The 24,146-nt window shown below is 50.9% G+C and overlaps 8 protein-coding genes across 8 annotated transcripts; 3 read left to right on the forward strand and 5 right to left on the reverse strand.

The window, feature by feature from the left end:
* Positions 1 to 1,390: 1,390 nt before the first annotated feature.
* On the forward strand, positions 1,391 to 3,202 carry PENARI_c010G01351 (MFS transporter; the record flags this gene model as incomplete). The annotated part of the gene is made up of 1 exon (XM_022632125.1): positions 1,391 to 3,202. One exon carries the CDS (start codon positions 1,391 to 1,393, stop codon positions 3,200 to 3,202), a length of 1,812 nt encoding a protein of 603 aa, XP_022487877.1.
* Positions 3,203 to 3,465: 263 nt separating this feature from the next.
* Positions 3,466 to 4,749, reverse strand: PENARI_c010G08311 (putative phosphatidylglycerol specific phospholipase; the record flags this gene model as incomplete). Its single annotated transcript, XM_022632329.1, has 1 exon — positions 3,466 to 4,749. One exon carries the CDS (start codon positions 4,747 to 4,749, stop codon positions 3,466 to 3,468), a length of 1,284 nt encoding a protein of 427 aa, XP_022487864.1.
* A 1,367-nt stretch (positions 4,750 to 6,116) lies between these two features.
* PENARI_c010G11501 (RTA1 domain-containing protein) lies at positions 6,117 to 7,426 on the forward strand (the record flags this gene model as incomplete). The annotated part of the gene is made up of 4 exons (XM_022632426.1): positions 6,117 to 6,338; positions 6,394 to 6,529; positions 6,594 to 6,985; positions 7,052 to 7,426. 4 exons carry the CDS (start codon positions 6,117 to 6,119, stop codon positions 7,424 to 7,426), a joined length of 1,125 nt encoding a protein of 374 aa, XP_022487727.1.
* Positions 7,427 to 7,971: 545 nt separating this feature from the next.
* PENARI_c010G05418 (transketolase family protein) lies at positions 7,972 to 10,255 on the reverse strand (the record flags this gene model as incomplete). The annotated part of the gene is made up of 4 exons (XM_022632249.1): positions 7,972 to 8,844; positions 8,900 to 9,897; positions 9,948 to 10,057; positions 10,110 to 10,255. 4 exons carry the CDS (start codon positions 10,253 to 10,255, stop codon positions 7,972 to 7,974), a joined length of 2,127 nt encoding a protein of 708 aa, XP_022487909.1.
* Positions 10,256 to 10,828: 573 nt separating this feature from the next.
* PENARI_c010G06093 (NAD(P)-dependent alcohol dehydrogenase) lies at positions 10,829 to 12,115 on the forward strand (the record flags this gene model as incomplete). Its single annotated transcript, XM_022632269.1, has 3 exons — positions 10,829 to 11,165; positions 11,235 to 11,863; positions 11,912 to 12,115. The coding sequence occupies 3 exons, from the start codon at positions 10,829 to 10,831 to the stop codon at positions 12,113 to 12,115; spliced, it is 1,170 nt and encodes a 389-aa protein (XP_022487762.1).
* Positions 12,116 to 12,456: 341 nt separating this feature from the next.
* Positions 12,457 to 16,931, reverse strand: PENARI_c010G07625 (uncharacterized protein; the record flags this gene model as incomplete). Its single annotated transcript, XM_022632303.1, has 8 exons — positions 12,457 to 12,562; positions 12,611 to 12,655; positions 12,706 to 12,787; positions 12,834 to 12,951; positions 14,071 to 15,397; positions 15,454 to 15,541; positions 15,676 to 16,773; positions 16,835 to 16,931. The coding sequence occupies 8 exons, from the start codon at positions 16,929 to 16,931 to the stop codon at positions 12,457 to 12,459; spliced, it is 2,961 nt and encodes a 986-aa protein (XP_022488059.1).
* An 872-nt stretch (positions 16,932 to 17,803) lies between these two features.
* On the reverse strand, positions 17,804 to 20,994 carry PENARI_c010G10873 (Zn(II)2Cys6 transcription factor; the record flags this gene model as incomplete). Its single annotated transcript, XM_022632409.1, has 3 exons — positions 17,804 to 18,673; positions 18,735 to 18,787; positions 18,840 to 20,994. 3 exons carry the CDS (start codon positions 20,992 to 20,994, stop codon positions 17,804 to 17,806), a joined length of 3,078 nt encoding a protein of 1,025 aa, XP_022487777.1.
* Positions 20,995 to 22,217: 1,223 nt separating this feature from the next.
* Positions 22,218 to 24,146, reverse strand: PENARI_c010G03973 (MFS transporter; the record flags this gene model as incomplete). The annotated part of the gene is made up of 3 exons (XM_022632207.1): positions 22,218 to 23,025; positions 23,098 to 23,944; positions 24,053 to 24,146. 3 exons carry the CDS (start codon positions 24,144 to 24,146, stop codon positions 22,218 to 22,220), a joined length of 1,749 nt encoding a protein of 582 aa, XP_022488005.1.

Here is a 24,146-nt window from a genome sequence, read left to right on the forward strand (position 1 = left end):
ATTCGTGGACAAACAAGTGAAATTAAGCTTCCTGTCGGACGCCACTGTGTATCACCCGGGTGGGATGCCATATTTCCCCGGATATTAGCTGAGTTGATGCACAATGCTGTCAGCCAGCGCAATTTATCCGTAGATGTGGAGTGGACCCTGGGGTACATGTATACTTGTTCCTGCGGTTTACCCCTTTCGAGATATGATTGCAGCGGCATAAGCGTAAATTGTAGAATGATTGAAGGCTAACGCTGTATTTTCAATTTGGACAATGTTTGGTCACCTAAGGATCTCTCTTACACGGTCACTGAGTGGTGGATTGGGAAATTCGCGGTCCGCTCCAGCGTTCTGACCAGATATATATAGCAAGGACAGACCAAAATACGAACACCAAGCGTAACTTTCCCTGCCGTTCAATTTTATCATTTCACCATTTTGGACATATGAAGAATTCAGCATAACAGTTGGATAATCGATGAATTCAATGTAAATCGAGTGCCAAATTATTGTGTACCATTGTAAACATGCTAACTGCGGAGCGGGCTTCGTATAGCGTAGAGAAATTTGTAAATTGCAGATACCTGTCTCGCGCAGTTTGAATGGTATAATGGTGCTAATGCATTTACCACCGACTTGTATTTTCTGAATGCCAATGCTAATGTATAAGCGCGAGATCAGAAGAAAAGGTCGGATAAATGCAGTCACCGACACGAGGCCGGATCCTAGACATGAATACCTCCTAGACCTAGGTTGACCCCAAAGACTCAATGCGTGGTCGTACAGAATACAATGATAAACGTGTTCGTATTTGCCAACCCTTAGTCCACGGCCAGCTACTAAACAGGCGTCGGTAGAATTCCTAACTAATTAGCATGATGGCATAGAATGTTGGAACCCACTGTGACGATTGACCACAAATATGCAGATGCAGATGTAAATTATCTCGATGGGTGTGACTTGGTTAAAGTTCTGGGCCCGGCAATGGCATAAAGCTGCAAGTGCCGATCGAAAATTTTTGAGGACCCAAAAATCCAGTTATTCTTTTCACTTGGTGTAGATTCGCACATTGTTAGGGATCGCCATGACCCGCTGATAATGAATTATGAATGTCTTTTTCACAGAGCCTAGGAGGTTATTGAGAAATGTCAAAATTGAATCAATACAGAATACAAAATACAGACTACGAATACTCCACCAGCCGCGGCCCGCGGTCGCCGAAAGCCAAGTATATAGATGCTCGGCTTGCCGAAGAGGTATCCGATCGGACTCCACTCGTCACGCAAGCATCAGATGTTTCTTATCGGACCCAAATTATGCAGACCTTTCACAGTTTGGTATTTTAGTTATTTTAAAAAGCTTCNCCCCCCGGTTATGAGCTTATTCCCGCTAGAATCCCCCCATGGCAAAGGATACGGAAAGTGATGCTGTCAAAGCAGCGCTCCCACGCCGGATACCACACTGGCGGATCTTAACAGACCAGGGCGTGGTGACCCCTGAAATCGTCGACTATCCATATGTTGGTTCCGGCACAGAAGGAGACCCTTATGTCGTCGAATGGATCCCCAACGACCCGCGCAATCCTATGGAGTTCAACACGACTCTGAAATGGATGTATACCGTTACCGTCGCTTTTGCCACATTCGCCGTATCACTATCATCATCCGCTTACGCTGGTAGTATCAATGAAGTGGTCACCGATCTCGATACGAGCGAGGAAGTGGCTACTTTGGGAGTCTCAATGTTCGTGATTGGATTTGCTGTCGGGCCCTTGCTTTGGGCGCCACTCTGTGAACTCATCGGTCGCCAACTCGTCTTTCTGATAACATTTCTTGCGCTTTCAGTCTTCTGTGCGGGTGCAGCAGGCTCGCAGAACATCTGGACCTTGATTATTCTCCGCTTTTTCGCTGGTTCCTTCGGCTCATCGCCTCTCACAAATGCCGGCGGTGTCATTGCTGATATCTTCACCGCTGAACATCGAGGTCTAGCGACGAGCTTGTTCGCTGGTGCCCCGTTCCTAGGTCCAACAATGGGTCCTGTGATCGGAGGATTCCTAGGTGAAAATGCCGGCTGGCAATGGGTCCAAGGATTCCTGGCAGTATTCACCGGTCTGATCTGGATGGTTGAGAGCCTCCTAATCCCGGAAACATATGCCCCAGTACTCCTAGCCAAACGGGCGCAAAGACTATCTGCCATCACGGGCAAAGTCTACCGCAGCAAAGTCGAGATTCAGCGCGGCCGAGTATCACCACGAGACGCATTCACCACAGCCCTCGGACGCCCATGGATCCTCCTATTCTCAGAACCCATCGTCCTCCTCCTATCCCTCTACATGGCCATCGTCTACGGCACGCTATACATGCTCTTCGACGCATTCCCAATCATCTTCCAAGAAATCCGCGGCTGGAGCGAAGGAGTCGGAAGTCTCCCGTTCCTAGCGGTAATGATTGGAATGATGGCCGCGGTAGGCGTAAACATGTACGACAACAAACGCTACGTGAAAATCCACAAAGCACACAACGGCTTCGCACCACCCGAAGCACGCCTCCCACCCACAATGTGGGGAGGTCTCGCCATTCCCATCGGGCTATTCTGGTTCGCATGGACGAATTCCGCATCAATACCGTGGATTGTATGTGTGCTTGCAACCGCGCCGTTTGGATTTGGAATGGTGTTTGTCTTCTTGGGGATCATGAACTATCTCATTGATGCGTACACCATCTATGCTGCTTCTGTGCTGGCCGCCAACTCGATTATTCGGTCGTGTTTTGGTGCTGGGTTCCCGCTGTTTACGACATATATGTATCACAATCTTGGGATTCACTGGGCGTCGTGCGTGCCTGCCTTTTTGGCGCTTGCTTGTTGTCCGTTCCCTTTTATCTTTTATCGTTATGGTCCTGCTATTCGTCGGAAGTGCAGGTATGCGGCTGAGGCTGATGATTTCATGCGTACTTTGGCGAGGAAGGCGAATGTGAAAGGTCACAATGATGAGAAGAAAGATGAGATAGTGGCCGAGGCTGTTGTGGATGGGACTCAGGCTCCAGAGGCGATGACTGATGCTGATGCTGCGTCGCTCTCTTCTCAGTCGTCTTTGGAGCGGACTGGGACTTACGAGGCTAATCCTTATGATATTGACCGCGTGAACACTCGCAACTCTGCTATCACTCAGCGGTCGCAGTCGGGCAACGGCTGGAAATTGTTTTGGCGCAAATGAGAACACCATTTTTCATTGTGAATGATGAACTGGGTTGCGGATAAAAAACTATTTGATCGCCCTCCTTTGCTGGAGATTTGAAAGGGCACAGACATGAACTTTGTCTTCATTTATAATACCCCAGCCCTATACTATGTATATAATGTTAATAAAAATTACAGATAATCGTTTGATATCGAGCATATTGATTCATGGGTCATTATCATTGAACTTATATAAAGTCATCATCAAAAAACACCTCTTCCAGCTATCAACAAGCCAGCCTAAAAGTCCGCCGCATCAGGCAACCTCTCAGGGGTATCATCCCGGAATTTATTAGTGATCAGCCCACCGAAAGAAGGCGACCAATCAACACGAGGCGAAAGACTCTCAAGCCCCCAAAGCTCCTGCACAAACTTGATAATAGAAGTATGAGTAAACTCATTGCCCGAACCAGGCGCATGCTGAACAACACCCTTAGAAACCCAAGGCGAGATCAAAACCGTCGGCACGCGAACCCCCAGCCGATCGAAGTGGAACGTATACTGCTCGCCGTCTCCGGCAGCTTCAGTATAAGTCAAGCTATCGCCAGCGGGAACATCTGTGGGCGGCGAGACGTGGTCTGCGAAACCGCCGTGTTCATCCCAGGTTAGGATGAATAGGGTCTCGTTCCACTGCGGGGAGTTGCGGACAGCTTCGTAGATGCCCTTGACGAAGTTCTCGCCCATGTTGATTGGGGAGGGCGGGTGCATGGACATGTAGTTGCAGCATTCTGGGTTGATCCATGTGAACTGGGGGAGGTTTCCTGCTTTGGCGTCTGTGTAGAATTGGTCGATTGGGAGGATGTTGTCTTTTGCGTTCTTTGCTGTCCAGTCGTAGAAGAGGGCATCTGGTAAGAAGGCAGGGCTGGACTGTGTTGAGTTTTCGTAATTCTTCCATGTGATGCCCTTTTCTGAGAGCTGTTCGAAGATGGACTTTTGAGGCAGGGCGGATTTGAGGAAATCGTCGTCGTTTTTGCCGTGGCCGTGGGATGTGCCTGAGGTTAGATAGGCACGGTTGGGGTTTGTTGGGCCTGGGACGGCGGCGAACCAGCGATCGAAGAGGACGTAGTTTTGTGCGAGGGAGTTGAAGACTGGGATGTGGTCTGGTGTGAAGTAGTTGATTGCTTCTGCTGCCCGGGCCAGGTCATCCTTGGGGTAGGAGGCGCGCTGCTCGCTGATGAACCCGTTCATGCCGGGCTTGGCCTTTGAGACGGGGTGATAGGTGCCGAATACTTGCATGTTACCACCTGAGATGCTGTGGTTGGGGTCGTCGGATGCGATATTCTTCGCAATAGGGTTGGCGCAGACTTGGGGTGAGTCTGGCAAAGAAACATTGGCCGGGTTACAGTATTGAGGGTGCTGCGGGCCATCGATGCTAGAATCATAGTCCAGACCGCCAGCGAAGTGGTCAAAGGAGAGATTTTCTTGCACCAAGACGACAATGTTCTTGATATTGCTGGAACCCGACGAGGCGGGCAGCGCAGCGGCGCCGAGACTTAGGGCTGTGAGCAACAAAGAACGCGCCATGTTTGAGTTGGAAAATTTAGAATCGAAGAATCGGCCATTATAAGTATTTCGTTTCCCGTGCAGCTACCCCCAGCATCCTCTCAGATGCTCCTTTGGCCGCATGTGCAGCATGGTCCAACTACAATATGCAAGAGCAGCACGCTGTCGATCATCAACAGCCCTGGATCCCCCGCGTCGGTGCATGGGCCGCGGGCTAATTTTTATTGGCCGAACGACCCCCCTGTCTCCGAGCCACGATTTTAGGAAGATCAGATGTTCTTATCTTCTTCTTCTTACTGAGCAGAAATGAACATCTGATGTTTGTGAAATGTTCAGAGGGGGTGGTTGAAAACACCCCGTGTTCTGTGCTTGATTTGCAGCATTAACCGTCTTAAACTTATGAAAATTTCTACGCCTTCCAAGGTTTGCTTGATGCAGGTTGTACGGTGAGTCGGTAAGACCAGCATTAGCTCAGGCCAGGGTCCATTTAGTCCTCTTGGCTGAACCAGGTTTTGCCCTTCGGACTTTCGAGGTACTTCACGTCACAAAGAATCACCGACATACAGTTCAATAGTTTCAGACAATACGTCATAATACTGGTTCCCTAACTTATCTGTTGCAACCGAAAACATTTCCCCGCATGACTTGTATGCTTCTTGATTACTATGTCGCAGGCATGAAGCGCTGTCCAAGGAATATCTATACTGTGATCATGATTTCCAAGAGATGATCTGGTCCTATGACTGCCGAATTTCCTTTTGAAATTCGTCTGAATACCACCCTCGGGGCTAAGCGATCTATTTTATATGTCATAAGATCACAACTCTCGTGGACGAAATCGGGTTGACTCGGTGAGTGGGGAAAGTCCATATGAAGTTTAGACGGTCGCGGGGTATTTTATAGGGAAGGTCATCGGATCAACTTCATATTTGGAGTTCTTTGAACTGCGCCGATATCAGCCTCGGAGAAAACAGATGAAAAGTTCTTGTAAGTGGACTACAAAATAACGATGCCTAACGGGCGAAGTAAGACGTAAAATTATAAACATAGCCTCCCGAGCCTATGGCCTCACTAAACGAACGGACCAATAAGATCTTCGGAAAAATTAGGCTGCTTTTTAACTATTATAGAAGACATCAGTTGGTGCTGAATTCAGTCAATCAGCTCGTTCACTGTTGGTCCCCAATCTTGGCTGGATTTGGCTCCATCTCACCCTATGCCTGGACTTGAGATCGCCGTCGGGTTGATTGGTTGGTGGTTCTTCAGAAATTGTGAAGTATACGATTCGCAAAAATAGAATCAAATCATCGAGTTGGAGATATATAAATCCAGTGTAGAATGGCCTCTAGAAGGAACATTATCAACTCACACTTCAGAGCTATTCGATCATGGCCCCGACCGCGACTACCTCGCCAGCATCGGCTACGGCCACCTCCACAGCATCTGTAACCTGTATTAGCGTTGCTCCTGGAAAGAATGGATACCTTCCACCAGAGTCTTGCGATGCCCTTCTCTACTATGTTCCATCGTTCGCGGCCGCCATCTTATTCTGTGTCCTATATGGGTTGACCACCATCATGCACACCATCCAAGCATTTATCTACAAAAAGGTTCACTCGATTCCCATCAAAGCATCACCGGAACGGTAGCTGACTTTCCTGTAAGCCATACGCCTGGGTAATAAGCATGGGTTCAGCCTGGGAGCTAGTAGCCTTTATCTTCCGAGCCCTTCAAACACGGCATCAGAACAATGAGAACTATGCTACCATTTACACCATCTTCTTCCTACTAGCACCGATCTGTGAGAACCATACCCCGATCCCAATTACCCATCACTCTACATATTCTAACATAACCCGCTCAAGGGATCAACGCCTTCCTATACATGACCCTCGGCCGCATTATCTACTTCTACCTCCCCCAACGCAAGCTAGCAGGCATCTCCGCCCAACGCTACGGCATAATATTCGTCACCCTGGACATAATCGCCTTCCTAGTCCAACTGGCAGGTGCCTCACTAACAAGCAATACCGGCACGGAAACAAAAACCGTCCTGCTCGGTTTGCACATCTACATGGGCGGCATTGGCATGCAGGAATTCTTCATCCTTTGCTTTTCGGGGCTAGCGATCCAGTTACATCGAATCATACTTCATATGGAGAGAGATGGGGTGCTTGGTTTGGAGAAGCTTCAGCAGGGTGCGTTCTCCTGGCGGTGGTTGTTCTATTCGGTTTATTTTGCGCTGGGGATGATCACTGTAAGTGTACCGGGAACTTTGTCTCTATGTATCAGACCAAATTCTAACTTTCACTTTCTGTTGCAGATTCGTATTATCTTTCGTATTGGACAGTATGCGCAGGGAACATCGACCAAAAACCCGGTTCTCACGCATGAGGAGTATGAATACGTGTTTGATGCCTTGCCCATGTTGTTCGGATTGATAGCCTTGAACATATTTCACCCCGGTCGCATTCTTCAGGGGCCGGACTCGAGCTTCCCGAAGAAAAGTCGAACGGAGAAGAAAGAGTTGAAGGCACAGAAAAAGGCAATTAAGATGGAGAAGAAGATGGAGAAGAAGAGGCTGAAGCAGAATGCTCGTTCGCCGATCGAATTGGAAAACGAGCAATTCAATGAGCCTCTAGATGAACGGGCTTATATGCCGGAGAACGTTGGTTCGGGGCGATTCTACAATGTCTGATGGGATATGATTTAGTTTAGTGGTTAGCATAGACGGGTGCGCTTAGTTGGTTAAACGGCAATATGGATATATTTGATGCCTCAGAGCTCAGGCCACAGAGCGATACTCTCTTCCCAATCGAGTAATCTGAAGCGCACACCGCGAGGCGTTGCCAAATGAGGGGGTTCTGCGCTCTCCCCACCATCGTGCATTTTTCCGAGGTCCATTCGCCGTATTTTCTTAGTCACTGCCAAGGCTTCATGTAAGGTTGTAGGTTGTGCATTCCAACTCGGTGCATGGTTGGGCAAATATGAGCCAAGTGATCCTTCGCAAAGAAGAACCACTGTCTACATACTGCCTAGTCTGCAAAGAAGCTTAGTTCTCATACGCAACACATAAGATCTGAAGATAAATAAAAGTTCTCAAAACATCAATTTTAAACAGAGATGTACAAGAATATGCAAAATATATATACGTATCCAGCTCGAACAAAACAGGCCGGCATGCCCATACCCAGCCCAATCTATAGCCATTACCAAAACATCAAACATGAAACCATCACAAAATCAAAGCTCAACAAACTCACCCCGAAGCAGCTCATCAGCCTTAATCTGCTCCAGATAACCTGCAACCTTAGTAGTCATCGTCTCAATCTCATACCCAAAGAACTTGTACGCAGCCTTGCCGGGCAAACTGTGACCGAACCGTGTGATATGGATGCCAGCATCCGCATACCGCTCCCAGCCGTTAGGAGCATAGGGCTCGATAACGACAGCGGGTATACCGCGGTGTCGGCGCAGAGTATCACGCTTGTACTGGAGAGACTGCTTCTCAAACAAGCGCTGGCAAGGGAAGCTGATAACACGGGCAGTGATACCCTTCTGTGCCTTGAGTTGCTCGGCAACTTCCAATGCGAAGGAAAGCTCGGCGCCGACACCGATGAGAGTGACCGAAGCTGATTCGTCCTCTGACAGGACATATGCGCCAAGGGCGACGCTGTCGCGGCGGGTTTGGGAGAGCTGAGGCAAAGTCTGACGGGAGGTAGAGATGATACTGGGAGTGTTCTTAGCTCCGATGGCGGCGAGCCATGCGCCGGCTGTTTCTTCGCTGTCGCCGGGGCGGATGTAGAGCAGGTTTGGCATGGCGCGGTAGAGGTTGGCTAGCTCGATTGGCTGGTGGGTTGGTCCGTCTTCGCCCATGCCGATTGAGTCATGTGTGGCGACGTGAATGATCTGGAGGTGTTGGAGGGCGCCCATGCGTACTGCGGGAGCGGCGTATAGGTAGAACATGAAGAAGGTGGAGGTTACTGGGATGATGGTGTTGGGGGAGTATGCTGCCAGACCGTTTGAGACGGCGGCCATGGCATGCTCGCGCACACCATAGTGAATATAGCGGCCGGTATAGTTGCCGTTGATGCCGCAGTTTGTACGGAGGTCGGGCTATAGATATATCGTCAGTAAGAGTCTCGGTATAGCAATATTGGGTTCCACTTACATGCTGGAAGTCGACCTTGCCAGGCCAGATCATGTTCACTGATGGCGAGAGATCTGCAGTGCCGACCATGAAAGAGTTCACATCTTTAGCGATAGGGTTGAAAACCAGACCGGACGCAGCACGAGTAGCAGTGGGCTTGTCTGGGAAGCTGGCCGGGATCTTCTCCTGCCAGTTCGCAGGAAGCTCGCCACGAACACGAGACTGAAACTCAGCTCCAAGTTCGGGATACTGAGCAGAGTAGTCCTTCACCAGCTGGTCCCATTCCTGGACCCATCGCTCTCCACGCTCGGGCAGGCCCTGGAAGAACCGGCGCACAGTGTCACCAATGACAAAGTGCTCCTCCGGGTCGAAGCCATACGCGGTCTTCATATCGACAATGCTCTTGGCACCAAAGGCAGCACCGTGAGCGGTAGCAGTACCAGCGACGCTGCTGTGCAGGCCGATAACAGTCTTGACATTGATGAAAGTGGGCTTATCGGTAGATGCACGAGCCTGCTCAAGCGCACTGACAATACCCTCGATATCGAAACATCCGTCCGTAACATCAATGACGTTCCAACCGCAAGCGCGCATCTTCGCGTTCACATCCTCAGTGTTGGTGAGGTCGACGGAACCATCGCATGTGATCTGGTTGTTATCATAGATGACGGTGAGGTTGTTCAGGCGGAAGTGTCCAGCCAAAGAGATGGCTTCGAGACCAACACCCTCCTGCAAACAGGCATCACCGATCATACACCAGGTGTGGTTGTTCACCACGTCGAACCCGGGGCGGTTGTAGGTTGCCGCGAGGTTCTTGGTTGCCATAGCGAGTCCAACGGCGTTTGCGATACCTTGACCCAGGGGTCCAGTTGTGACTTCGATCCCCTCGTGTTCGATCTCTGGGTGTCCGGGGCATAGCGCATCTACGCGGTCTGAGTGATAGGACTGGAGCTGGTCGAAGGTCATGGCCTTGTAGCCGGTAAGGTGGAGGAAGGAGTACTGGAAGAGGCAAGTGTGGCCTATACTTGAGTGAGATTCTTCCACCCGGGTCCGCATTTTTCAAGCTTACCGTTGGATAAGACGAAGCGATCGCGATTAAAAAAGCCTGGAGTGTGGGGTGCGTAACGCATCACATACTTCCACAGCGAAACACCGATCGCGGCCATACCAATGGCACCACTAGAGTCGCATTAGTTTTGCAAAAGATTATGGTCAATTCCGAGAGTCGTACCCGGGATGTCCGCCATTAAACTGCTGGCAAAGGTCGGCAATCAGCAACCGGAATGTCTTGAGCACCAAGTCATGATCCTTGGATAGCTTCTGCACCAAAGGCAAGGCCGACTTGTGGCTGATGCCGTTCTGAATTTCGACAGTCATGATGTATAGAGCGAATGTACAATGCGAAATTTCGAAATCCAAAGCTGCAGGGGAGCTCCTTCAAATAATGCACGCGGTGATGCTTAATATTTCCTAATCAGGTTATAGCCAGCCCCGCCCAACAGGGCATCTTTCGCCCCTCAAGACATCGGAGTTGTCTTTGAGATTTTTCGGAATGAAGCATACCAGATGTGAATGCGTCATTTTGATTATCGAGACCCTAGCAGGCGCGACCTGGTGTTTAGACGCTATTTTCAATATTATGAGAGTCCGGCGACTTAGGGTTTGGTGATACCGAAGTATACCTATAGATGTACCTGCCTTCAATATAAGTGAAATGTCCGGAGTAAGAGCTGCATACTTCCCCTACCCCCAAGATCCCTCTACTATGTCGCACTATGTAAATACTTCACTAAATTCCCGATCCCCCGCGACCCCCGACTGTCGCCAACTCCACAAAACCGGGGGCCCCACAAAACAGAACGGGTATATCGAGCCACAACCTACTGAATCAAGTGGTCATTAACACTTAAGAACAGCTCTTCCTCTTTCTGTAACTTTTGTCAAAAAAAAATGGCTCCCTCGGTACTCGTCGATCAGAACAACTTGGTGGCAGCACCAACAAAGTCACAAGTGAGCGATCGCGTCGCCATCAAGGCCTCGCACCCAAATCCCTCACTGCAAGTAACAGCCGATCACAAGCTGAAATCAGTCGAAGCACCCATCTACGCCCCAAGGGCAGGTGAGGCCCTAGTTCACATCAAAGCGACCGGAATTTGCGGTTCAGATATTCATTTCTGGAAGACTGGGCGTATTGGCTCGTTAGTGTTCGAAGGCGACTGCATTATTGGCCATGAAGCATCGGGTATTGTACTGCAATGCGGCGAGGGCGTTACCCACTTAAAGCCTGGTATGTATATCGAAAGGCAATATTACGCATGGAAACGCTCGACATTTGGCGCTAATATACTTGGAATAGGCGACAGAGTGGCTGTCGAACCTGGCGTTCCATGTGAACACTGCTTCCTCTGCGACGACGGACGGTACAACCTGTGCGAAGACGTCCAGTTTGCCGGCGTCTACCCATACGAAGGCACGATGCAGCGGTATAAGAACCACCCAGCGAAATGGCTGCATAAGCTACCCGACAACGTGACTTTCGCCGAAGGTGCTCTCCTCGAGCCCCTGTCTGTTGTCATGAACGGAATCACATCGGCCGGTCTGTCACTTGGTCGGGGTGTGGTGGTCTGCGGAGCTGGTCCTATCGGGTTAATTGCGGTGGCTGCTGCGCGCGCCTCGGGAGCTCATCCTATTGTTGTCACGGACCTCGAACCTGCTCGGTTGGCTTTTGCCAAGGAGTTTGTTCCTTCTTGTATTACCTATCAGGTTGATCGCACGAAGGATGCGCAGGGAAATGCGCAGGCTATTCGCGCGCTCTTTGGATCTCGGGAGTATGTTGCGCCGGAGACTGTGCTTGAGTGTACGGGCGTCGAGAGCAGTGTGTGTACTGCTGCGTATACCGCACGCCGAGGAGGTACTGTTATGGTTATTGGCGTGGGCAAGGCTATTATGAATAACCTGCCCTTTATGCATTTGTCCCTTGCCGAGGTGAGTTCTTAATTCCCGGGTGAATTTTGCTCTTGTTGACTTTGGTAGATTGAGCTTCGCTTCATTAACCGCTACCGTGATACATGGCCTCCGGCCATTGCCTGTCTGAGTGGTGGTATTTTGGACTTGAAGAAGCTTGTCTCCCATGTCTTCCCGCTTGAAAAGGCGCAGGATGCTTTGCATCTTTGCGCTGATACTAGAAATGGTAGTATCAAGGTTTTGATTGTGGACGAGGAGGAGGCCTCGCTATAGATATGCGCATTATAACACATTTGAATGATAGAAATGCAAGATTGACGAACATATGCTCATCCATACTCGTATGTAATCGATAGGAAATACGTTGCTTCCGACAGGTGGGTTTGCGTTACGGTGGTGCCATAGTGAGATGGCCAGTAGTGGTAACTGGAGACGATGACTTTTTGCAAAGTAATGAAATGTTTCATTAATGTGGTAGTAAGCGATGTCCCGGACTGATATGAGAAGTCACGTTGGAGATTTAGCAATAGAAAAAGGTTCAATGATAATACAAGCCAGTTCAAACCAGGTGAGAACTATAGAAAGTAGTGATTCCACAAATTCCCGTTATGCCCCTAAAATGACGTTTGGCAGAAGATCGACTCAATAACGGGGATCGGTTCCTCGGAAGAGTGCGCGCCGGGGCTGAGGAAGGTGTTGTGACCTGTGCATAAGGGGCCACTGTTGTCTTGTTAGCTTTTTTCCCTTCGTTCAAGTCCTCGGACTTACGTGAAGAGGCGGCAAGGCCTTTTCAGGGAAATCGTGAGAACGTCTCTGTATGATTCGTTAGCCTTGGTCTGCGTATGGTTGATAGTTCGGCTTACTCTTCCTCGAGCTCGTGGCATTCATTCAGTGGTACGTCAACACCGCGGCTCTTCTCCGCTGTCTCAATGCCAACCTGCGCGACTGTGTTAACAAGAAACATCCAGTGTCCTGAGGTGGAGACTCATACAAGTGTTCTTTTGGGATCTTTTTTCGCGGCCGATACTGAGAGAAGCATCAAGCTCAGAAGCGATAGTTGTTTCAGGCCGTACATGATGGCGCAGTTGATAGTCCAAGATCTCGTGGTACTAGATAGGAGAAGAAAGACTGTTGATAATCTCAACCACTTTGAAGTTGCGGGCGAAATGACTGTTTGTGCAAGGAGATGCCATCTGTCTTTTTTATCCCTTGCGTCGGTCCCTGTGAGTGCCAGGGGTCACCACAAACATTATTACAGGGGCGCCCTTTCTAGGAGTGATCATCCTGGGTTTGTGATCGGTATGCGATTGACTATTGATTCGGCTGCAGGTTGGCTGCAGGTGGTCCACAATTTTCCCCAAGTATGATGATCGGTTTCAGAGCTTGTGCATGTGAGCAGTTCAGCTTCATACTGTTTATAGAACTGATGGACACTGATCACTTTAGTACTCCGTTCTGCGGTAGTTTGGTATTGGCACAAGCTTGATTTCTTTACGAAGTACCAAAACCCTACCTTATATCTTGCTACGATGTTTATATTAGATACGTCCCTTTTAGTACCAATCGAAAGGAGCTTGAGGGGCCACTTATTTCAAGCGTTATTTGAATAAGGAAAAGCCGAATGTTGGAGAGCCGCAGAATCAACTTAGGCGAAAAGGCAATGTTTGCAAGTAGAGGTTGCATTGCTGGTTGTAATCTCTGCAAGTGAGAAACGAGAAAGTTGACTAGATATATCAAGCCCTGACACTACAAGAACCAACAAATCGAAGACTGAAAGAACCTGATGGAATCAGATATATCTATGGAGATGTGGTAAAAATCCCGGGTATTCACAAAAACACCAAGCCGATCATGCATCGCGAACAAAAGAAAAATAAGAAGACTAAAATGGGGGTGTAAAAAAAGACAACAGCAGAAAGGCAGTACAGACACTGGACCAGATCAAACCAGAGCAAACTCCCCGAATACTGAATGTGAATCAGTCACTGCAGAGCCAGGCCAACCATGCAACGCCAAACCAAATAACCAGCCACATGCCAGCTGCCATCTTCTTTTCTTTGTCTTTTCCCATTCATCGTACATCCGAGCAGTATCAAGTATCAATCCAATAAAGGAGGATCAATGACCTAAACAACCTTCCCCCCATTCCGAATCCACTCCCTCAACCGACCCAGATCAAGTATACACTCGCGATGCATCTCACAAGCAACATCCCAATGCTTACGCACCTGAATATCCTCCTCGATGCCACGAAGATACGCACTAAAGCCGCCCTTCGAGGAACCAGGAACAAGGAACTCGTCGACAGCATCATCGGCATCTTCGCGGATTTTGGTCTTACCACTGGTACCATTGCTGTCAGTGTCATCATCTGCGTCGTTGATGTTCAGACGTGAAGAGTCGCCGACTGCACTGATCCAGCCTGGAGCCAGGCCTGTTTCGTTCGCTTCTTGCCGCGCGTTGAAGTGCTTGAGCATGCGGCGGTTGAAGGCGTTCCATTCGTGCATGTATGTGCCCATTGCGGAGACGTACCAGTTCCATTTGTCGCGCAAGAGAACGGGTTGTGTGGAGGTTGGGGTGAGGGGTGCGGGCTTGGGGGCCCAGGGTCGTTTGGGTGGGTTTGGGAGTTGGAGTTCTCGAGGTCGGATATCGCGTTTATTGGAGTTTTGCTGCTTCGCTTGTGACTGGAAGGGGAGCGTTGCGTGGACGTCTTCCAGGTTCTCGATGCCTCCGCCGGCTGTACTAGAGAAGGGGACGGTGTTGCGGAGATTTTCGAGGTTGAAGAGAGGGGCACGGGCATCTGCATTTGCTGCGGAGCCCTCTGCTCTTGGGGGAGTTTTGGTCTTCTTGACCGGAGGTGCATCTGGCGCTGCCTGAGAAGCCAGATCTGGATAACTTGCACTAGCAGTGCCTGGACCACTTGATCCGTCTACGGGCACCTTTGCTGATACAGGCGGAACACCTAGCGGAGTGGGGAGGTCATAGTCTAGATCCATTGCTTCAACATCTGGCGCTGCTGTGCCATTCGACTGGGTAGGACCCTCGCCATTGATCGTTTCTTTAGCCTCATCTGCTTCAGTTGCCACATTCGCTGGCTGTGGAGTACTGCGCAACTTGGTGGCCCTGGGTTGCTTTTTAGGGCTCCGAGACTGAGGGTGGTTTGTTTGCCGGGCTTTCTCGGCATCTGGGGCCCATGACAGATTTCGTAGCTGCTCAGCCCACGAGTCCGCGGAGAACTTTGCCTGTGCAAAGGGAGTAGGTTGTTGCTGCTGTTGGGGTGATGGTTGATGGAAAGGCGTAGGGCCAAAAGGATTTGGCAGAGGTGACCCAGTTGATGTCTGTGTCGTACCCCGTCGGTTATTCGTACGTCCCCGACTCTGCGAATTTGGCGACCTTGGCAGTGATTCCTTGCTTGCCGAAGCCGAACCGAATAAATCAAACTGGCCCAAATGCTCCCGCCAGTCTTCGGCAGAGAACTTCTTGTGCAAGTCATTTGTGCTGCTACGCCCAAAGACAGTAGACTGAGGACGCTCCGTATGCGTTGACGGGTCATTCCTATACGTTCAATATATCAGAGAAAGTAACACGAAGCAGAGGGGGACCTAACATACTTGGCCGTGAAGGGAGAACCCGAAGGTTTGTATTGCTGATCTGTCCGGTTCGATCCCTTGGGGAAAGCTGCGCTATCCGAGGTGTGTCCTTTTGGGGTAATTCCAGTCAGCATATCGATGTCCATAGATGTAGATCTCCTTATCGCAGCATTCTAGCTGCCCGAATTTCATCCTCATCGAAAGCGAGACTTCGTTGAATTATAAAGAGAAAGGGATCCTCACCGGTTCCGGGGCCTGGTCGTTCCTGGCGGTACATATCGGCAAGTTTTTGGTGCGCTCGGAGGCGGCTCTTGGGCACCGCTTTGGGTTTGGGTCCATTTGACCGGGGCACATATTCACTGTCGTCAGCGTCGTCTTCCGACTCACTCGCACTGGTGGAGTCATAGTTATTGGGGGTTGTGGTGGGCTTGGGGCTAGCACTCCGGTGTCTCCCAGATCGACCAGACGTAGGTGTTGATGGTTGAGGTGCACTTGGGTGGTACGACCCCGAAGGTGTACGCACGCTCTCTGATCGCCCCAGTGGAGTATTTGAAACGAAAGTCCTCTCACCTTTTCCAGTCTGAGAATAGCCTCGACTAGTCCGTTCAAACTCAGGCGTGAAAGGATGCTGAGGCGGTTCAGGAGCAGCTGGTTTCTTTGCAGTGGGCGGCACAGCAGACTCAAAGTATTGGCTGCTTGGTCGTTCAGCTCGACTGCTACTGCTATAGGCAGAAGTGTTGCGGGCCATAGGTTCATCTCCTCCAGCGGCTCCTGGCGCAAAGCCTTGCTTCTTCTTGGGAGCGTCTGTCTTGGCATATGCCTTTTGGAAAGTCTCAAACGCGGATTTCGGCCTGGAATTGCCAAATGGGTGACGCTGTGCACCGGGTCCCGGAGCTGCACCAGCAGCACGACCCGTAGTGGGGTCAAATCCTTGCCATCCATGAGAACCTCTCATATTCGAAAAGCCACGGAAAGCATCAGCCCTTGTTTGCCCATCATCCTGCTGTTTCTGCCATTGTTGCTGACCGGCACGCGCATGCGACGCGTACCGCCGAGCACCGGCTGATGGTCCAGTCTGCTGTTTTGGGTGTGTCCAGTCTGGGGGAGGAGGGCCCGAAGAAGTGGGCGATTGGCGAGCCCATGCAGACGGTTGTGTTTTGCGTTGAGTATTGGCCTTCGGGGGTCCGTAGAACTTGCCGTAGCCGGCGCGCAAACGATCGGTGTCGTATTTTAGCCGTTGCTGGGGGTCACTAAGAATCTCGTTTGCAGCTTGGATGGCTTGGAATTTCGCGTTGAATTCGGCTTCTCGTCCTGGGTTCCGGTCTGGATGGTACTTGAGCGCTTTCATTTTGGTTAGCTGAATGCTTCCATAACGATTCGCGCAACTTATTCATGGGCTCACCTAGCTTTCTGAATTGCTTCTTCACGTCTTCTGCCTCTGCGCTGGGCTGTAGCCCGAGGTCCGCATAGTAATCCCTTCGTACGTCGGATTTTACCATCTTGAGCTTGATCCTGGGATTCCGGCGAGTTTATGGGGCTGTATCGGGCTCAAGGAGCATAGTCGGTGTTCGAGCAAACGATCTGCGGTCCCATGCATGTCCAGTTCACAAAGTTCAGCTCAACCCACGAGTATGGTCGAGACCGTTGCACGAAGGCAAATCCTTCGAAACAGGTCTAGACAGGCAGGAGGGAAACGAAGGGTATGTTCCGCGGCCTGCGCAAGGCAGATTCCGTCGCAAAACGTTGCAGGCGAGTCCGTTCCAGATCGAAAGAAGGGCAGAGCAGAGCCTCTTGGTGTACGCTCGGGGTCTCGGTTGGCCGCAGCGTCTCGGCGCTAATCAGATCTCGGCTTGGTAGGAGAAGGTCGGGGATCGGTTGTGTTCGCGACGAATGAACATCTCTCTAAATGAAACCGGGGGAAGCGGGGAGAAGAGAAGGGGAATAGAAGGGCGAAGTGGGCACCTGATGAGATTAGGCAGTTAGGCCCAAGCGTAGATCACAACCAACGGGAAGCGAGATCTACTGAGGCATTCAAGGTTGGTGTGTTGGCGGGTTGAAAAAATGGCGGGAGTGTTTGTTTTTGCTGCCCAAGGCATCCGCTACATGTATACAACTTCCACCTTGCCAATTAATTCATTCCTTGCAGATTTTGGTATAACGTTATATATATATGTATGTGTATATGGTATAAAGTGAGAAGAAAATCCAAAAAATATACACAACCCTTGCGAAACCAATCCTTTTCACCGGTCCTCTTGAAATAGCAGTACAGGAAAGCAGTACACGAGATGGGTAAAATAGAACAAACCAAACCGACAAAATAAAGTAGTAACTGAGAAATGAAATACCTGAGGAAAGAAATAATAAAAATCTAAGCATCCCCTCCAGAAGGGCCAGCCCCCGATCCGCCAAAGAAATAACCCTCCAAGAGATCATAGTTAGGATTTTCACTCCAGTCATGCTGGAAGTCCATAGCCATCCCAAAACCCAAGTCAATCCCAACATTCTGGCCGAGATTATGGCCCAGGGATGGTACAGACATGGCATTGTATTCAGGGTTGGCCTCGCCCTCCATATTCCCCTGGCCGTCGGCGTCACCCGACCCAAAGTCCAAGAAATCCAGACTGAGTCCTTGCTGCGCTTGCGATTCTGGCTCTGCATGCGGCAAGCCATTTGGAACAGTACCCGGCGAGCCATTCTGCTGCGGCGAGGTCGAGTAGTAGAATTGTGGGTGCGGCTGTGGAGATGGTGGGTTTTCGTACTTTGGATAGTAATCCATAGACGGATTACGAGGTCCATATGATCTCTCTGCAGCGAAGTTGCGGCCAGTGGATTCTTGTTGGGTATACGAAGGACCTCCGGGTCTATTCTCTGGTCGAGAGCGGTCTGCTAACGGGTTGTTATCGTTGAAGAGATCAGCCAAGTTCATGTCGAACTTTGGAACTGGACGGAAGGAGCGTGCTTGTGTAGCTCGCCGCGGTTGACCCTGGCCTGCCCGGTGTCGCGGGTCCATCTGCTGGCGATTCCGGCCGGTATGTAAGTTGTTACCGGCATTTGATGCATGAATGCGGCTCATGTCGACTTGTGATCCGAAGCCAGTTGTTGATAGACACATCTGGACGGTGGCTTTGCTCATCCGCTCAAACGCGTCCCGACAGGCCTCGGCGGGTGGGCATTTATGCATCAGGTCACCTAGAACAGAGGTTGCGGCGAGGACAGTGAAGTCTACCTCATCGAGAGTCTGGCAAGTGAAGCGTTAGTATTCTGAGGAAACACAGAAACCAGGGGCACATAGCACATACCAGTCGGCTTCGAACCAAAGGCGAATGCCAGATGGCATATAAAAACGAGATTCCTAGTGCGAGGTCAGTAAGATCCGATAGACGAGGGCAAATGTAAACCCATACCGGCCATGAAAATATGATGCGTAGCAAGATACGTATAGTTCACCAGGCGCACTCTATGCAGTTGGCGATAAATGCGAATGACCTTCTGCCCAGCTTCGGCCACATTAAGATAGACATGATCCTCGTCATCGCCTTCATCCGGATTGGAAAAGGACGGACTGGAGACATCATCCGCAGGGGTAAGCTCCCCGGCCAACTCAGCAGGTACAGTCAAGCTCTGCTGGTACAGCAAGATGATGGCTTGCCAATAATTCAGTTCAAGCAACTCAATGGAGAACCTGACGCCAGTATCTGGGCGAGTTGGAGCGGTTTCTTGCCACTCCACCAATCGACGGTGTACATCATGGCGCCATGAGCGGAAGGAATCAAAGCCTTGCAAGAAAGGCGAAGTGAGTTCGGCGTGGGGAAGGATGGCTGCGCTGGAGGCCCTTCTTCGCACAGCACGCGCTTGTTGGTATTGAAGGACATCGTGAATTTCGGATTGAAGAAGACGGAGTTTGAAGTAGTGGAATGCGACATGCTTATATGTCGGCGCTCCGTCCGGTGGAGTCAGCAGACCAGACTTGGTGATATACTTATCGTCCATCATAGACGGCAAATCTGTGCTGATAGCCTGATCACTGATGCCAAATGGTCGTCCAACACAGGTGGCGACAAGACGGTCGAAACTGTATACACACCACCACAGGCGGCGGCGCAGGTCGCGCACCCATTCTCGTCGTCCTCGTTCGCGAGGATCAATGCGTGACTGGGCCCGATTTCCGTCTTTTGTTGCGGAATCAATCCCCGTCCCATCCTCATAATGCAGTCCAAGGTCTACAGCTAAGCGCATAGCAACGCCGACGATATACCAAAGACCCGGTGCAACTGGTCGCAGGAGGGCGAAACTGGCTAGAAGGAGCACTGCCTGCAGCTCTTCCAATCCACCAAAGCCCTCGCTAGAAGACGACCCAAGGAACGATTCCAGGTGAACAATCGCCGAAGCATGGTATTCCTCTGGCTGATACTGATGACTCGAGAGTCTCTGTCTTTTGGATGTAGATGAAGCTCTGTTCCGATTTGCACGGTTCTCATCGTCCGAACTTTGAGGTTTATCGTCGAAAATGATTCCAGCGCCAATGGCGAACACGATATTGAGCACATACTGTGCGCGCGGTGAGCGGTCCTTCTCTTCCAGCTGGTATGTGCGGTCCAACAGCTCCATGAAATCCCCACGGTGGAGAATCGGCATTTGGGGATTGGCATGTTCAAAGTAAAGATTAACCAGCCGTTCGGCCAACTCGCGGTCAGGAAAATCTGCGCGTTTCATCATGGGTCTCGTCTGCAGCCCGAAGAATGAATCACGCATGCTTCCTCCCGTACCAGCAGCAGCGCTTTGAGGCAGCCTGTCACTTGTGCGTAGCGGCGCACGCTCTGGCATGTTGCCCGGGAGGGAGCTCCTGACCGCGGCGAAGACAACACGAGCGAACGAGATACCGGATGTCGATCCGAGATATCGGGGATCGGAGGTTCCCTGAACAGAGACCATGCCGATATTCGAGACCAAATTATGCAGGCGCCAATTATCCTCATCCTGAGGGTCACCCTCCGTACCGTGGTTCATATCTCCATCTCTCTGATCCGAGCCATCCCCGTCGTCTTTCGATGTATTCTTCCGTGCTTTCTCCACGGCAGACCCCTTTCCAGCCTGACCATCGGAACCAAACTGAGCTTGCGCCGAGTCCCCATCAGCCTCCACCTTGATAGCCTCCTCTTCGTCGAAAGCAACGACTTTCTTGAAATCAATGTTATTATCGGCCAGCTGTTTTTCGAGATGTGCTACCCGGGTTTCCAAAAAATAGACGTAACTGCGGGGGATCTCCCGTTTCGTAATGGGGTCGTATCCAACACAGCGCACACCGGCCTTCTCGCAGGACTGGCAGCGCGGGAGACGCTGATCACAGCGGTTCTTGCGCAGGCGACAACGGTTACAGGCGGAGACATTGCGGAACGAGGACGAGGCCGAGGAGGTGGCCGCGGGGGAGGTAGAGGGCACTGTGGGGGCGGAGGGGTTGGAGGCGGAATTCGTCGCCTCGGGATTCGGCGCAGTATCTGAAGGGTGCGATCTCTTCTTGCCTGAAGAGATCGGCGAGGGCGGCGAGGGCGCGTTAGGCATTGTGGCACAGGGGGAGCCGCAGAGTCGCGATCATCTCTCGATGGCGGAGTTCTGCGGAGACTGCGGTCGGGAACGATTTATCTCCTCGGACTGAATCAACAGTCATGATAAGATCAAATGAGCGTATGAGTTGCGTGGTGTGCAATGTAGACTTGCAAGAGTTGTTCGGTAGTTGCAATTTCCTCTCGAATCGAATCGTGGGAAATTGACCCGCACTCCGCACAAGTGCCGCGCGACACGGACTTAGATTATCCCCCGGAAGTGGCGATAACTTCTTTTCTGCAACACTGCAGTACTGCAGATCGATTTTGTTGATGAGACACTCTCGAAGATGGAGAGAGGTCAAAGTCAGAGATAGGGTGGAGATGTCAAGTTGCCCTCGGGAAGCCACTGGCGATGGGACTCGGTTCGGTTCCCCAGACTTTTGGAGCCGATCGGGAAGGCGATAGCGACCTGCATCGTGGCTTTGGGCTATGATCTGACATATAGTATATGTAGGTAGTCTCATCTGTCCAGGTGTAGGCGACATCCGTTAGCGTGGAGTATCCCCACTCCCCGCTGTCAGACAGATGTCTGGGGAACACATACAGGTGCCGAGGTATAAGGTGGGCTATATAGTCAGTAGGCAGTAGCCAGGGTTATATGAGAGAAATACCTGCATAATCGTCCGGACGCCGTAGGGTAAGCATGGCTTGGCTTGTGAAGTGAAACAGTGCTAAGGACTAAGTTTGTGGATGAAATCCTCCGACACTGGGATGGAGACTAAGACATTTACAGAGAGTAGAGAAGATGATAGAGAAGATGACGACCGTTAATATTGAGCAAGTCCGTAAAAATACGCTCTAACAAAGACACATGCATGAGAAACTCGAACAGAAATCAGAAATAGCCTCCCAGATGCACATGAGTATCATGATAAATATAACCGGGCGATGCTCCAAGATGACAAGATGACAGAAGAAAAAAGGAAGAGATAGAAAGTAGACCCAAATTTTATGCTTGTGCATATGCATATGCAACCATCTATAATTGCGCCGTTTCCTGGTCTCAGAGAAAGTCATGAGAACGAAAAGAAAAGGAAAAAAAAAAAACAATAGCGAAATGAGGTATCATGAGAAGTGAAAAGACGAAAATGGAAATCCGTGTGCTCTGAGCGCTGAAATGTAGATGCCTTGCCAGAAGGAAGAGAAAAGGAAAAGGAACTGAAAATTGGAAGTTCAGCTCTAGACATGGTTATCATGGGTGACAGCGGGTTCAGGTTTAAGGAAGTTGTCGGTGTTGAGGTTAAGTTGCGAGATGTCGAAGTCGTGGTCGACGCTGGAGCGTAAGGAGAGCAAGCGTTGCTCCTCCTCTGCGTCAGAGTCAAACTCCTGGGCATCAAAGTCAGGGATGGCTTCACGCTTCATCTCTGTCTCACTGGTCTCAGGCTGGCAGGACTTGAACCGCTCAGGCTCCGAGGACTCCTCCATCCAGAAGCTTTGAATGGCGCCGATGACGCAGACCAAACCGCAGGCCCACCAGGCCAGCACGGAGTAACCGCTCTCCAGGCCTCTGGAGTGGAGAAGACCGGTGATGGTCGGACCAAAGGCACGGCTGAGACTGGCAGTCGATGCGGCAGCTCCGTTGATGGAGCCCAACACTTTCGAGGACGGGGCGGCATTGGCGAGGAGAATGGCGGTAGCGGGGAAGGCGATGACATGGAAAGTAATCTTGCTGATCAGAGACACATAGACAGCAAGCATTTGGAGCTTAGCCGGAAGGAGAACAAGATAGGGCACGGCCAGGTAGAGAGGCGGCCAGGCAAGCAGCACGAAGCGGAATGTACGTAGAGTACCAAAGTGCTTGACCACGAAGGGGAACAGCCACAGTTGGGCGATCATTGAGTACACGCCTTGCACGGCAAGCATGAAACCAATGGTCTTCGTGGCCATACCAAGCCCTCCGGTAAACTTGAGGGGTAGGACCACGTCGTCATTGGACTTGGGGGTGCTCAGGAAAACTGGCATCAGCTGATCGAAGGATACGCTGTGGCTACACGAAGATGTCAGTATGGAATAGATTGGATTGATCGGATTGATCGGATTGATCGGATGGCCAACTCACTACGCAAGGATGCCGTAAGCAACGATCGCGAGAATGACCTGTCGGGTAAAGGCTTTGGGGGCAGGGTTCTTCTGTCCCTCCAAGTCACTCTCCGCATCCGAGGCATCAAGGCTAGGCGATTCAGCGCTCTCATACTCCGCTTCATATCCGAAGTACTTCTCTTCGGAATCCTCAGGAAGCTGCACGCGCGAGCCCCAGCAAAAGTTGACCAACCAGTGACCAAGCTCGAGACCAGGATCACGTCGGTGCTTCTTCTCCGGGTGAGTCTCCTCCAAAAACAGGAAACCGACCACAATACCACACACAAGCACTGTAATGCACAGCAGGTTGGGCAGCAGGAACGGGAATTTGTCCCACAGCGTACTGCGGGCGAACAGGGCCGGATAATTGTCGCAAGGTTGGGCCAAAGCGCCGCCCATAGCCGGTCCAATGATCGACCCCAAACACCACACAAAGGGCATGATCGAATAAGCTCGGGGTTGGTGCTCTTTCTTCGTCACGATCTCCGCAACCGTCGTCTGAAGCACTCCGATATTGCCATTCAACAAGCCGCCCAAGGCGCGCGCAATCATCGCCGTGGCCAGGTTGGGCGCAAATCCGAAGACCACCATGCTAATGGCCGTGCCCACCAGGCCCATGATGAGCACTGGCTTACGGCCAATCCGGTCACTCATGCGGCCCCAGAACATGCCCGCTGAGAATTCAGCAAAAGTGAACGAGGATGTGATCATGCCGGCGTAGAGTGCGATTTGGCGGTCGTTATCCGTCACATGGAATGATTCAACCATGTGATACACGTATGGGAAAATGGACATGAAAGCAATTGGTTCGCAGATCCGGACGAGGGCTGTATCACGGCGTCAGCAATCGAGCTCTCTATTTTATAGAGGGTTGCGGCGCATCGCCAATATAGTTGCTGTTTATACTTCGCGATGCGCAAAAGTACCACACTTACCTAACACGAACAATTGCCGGATTGGAAAGGTAGACATATCGTCAGAGCCATTGCAGGATCGCCGGCCCTGTAGACAAGCTGGTAGTTGAAACAT

The sequence above is a fragment of the Penicillium arizonense genome (genome assembly GCF_001773325.1).
Source record: "Penicillium arizonense strain CBS 141311 chromosome Unknown PENARI_contig010, whole genome shotgun sequence".
NCBI classification, from domain to species: domain Eukaryota; kingdom Fungi; phylum Ascomycota; class Eurotiomycetes; order Eurotiales; family Aspergillaceae; genus Penicillium; species Penicillium arizonense.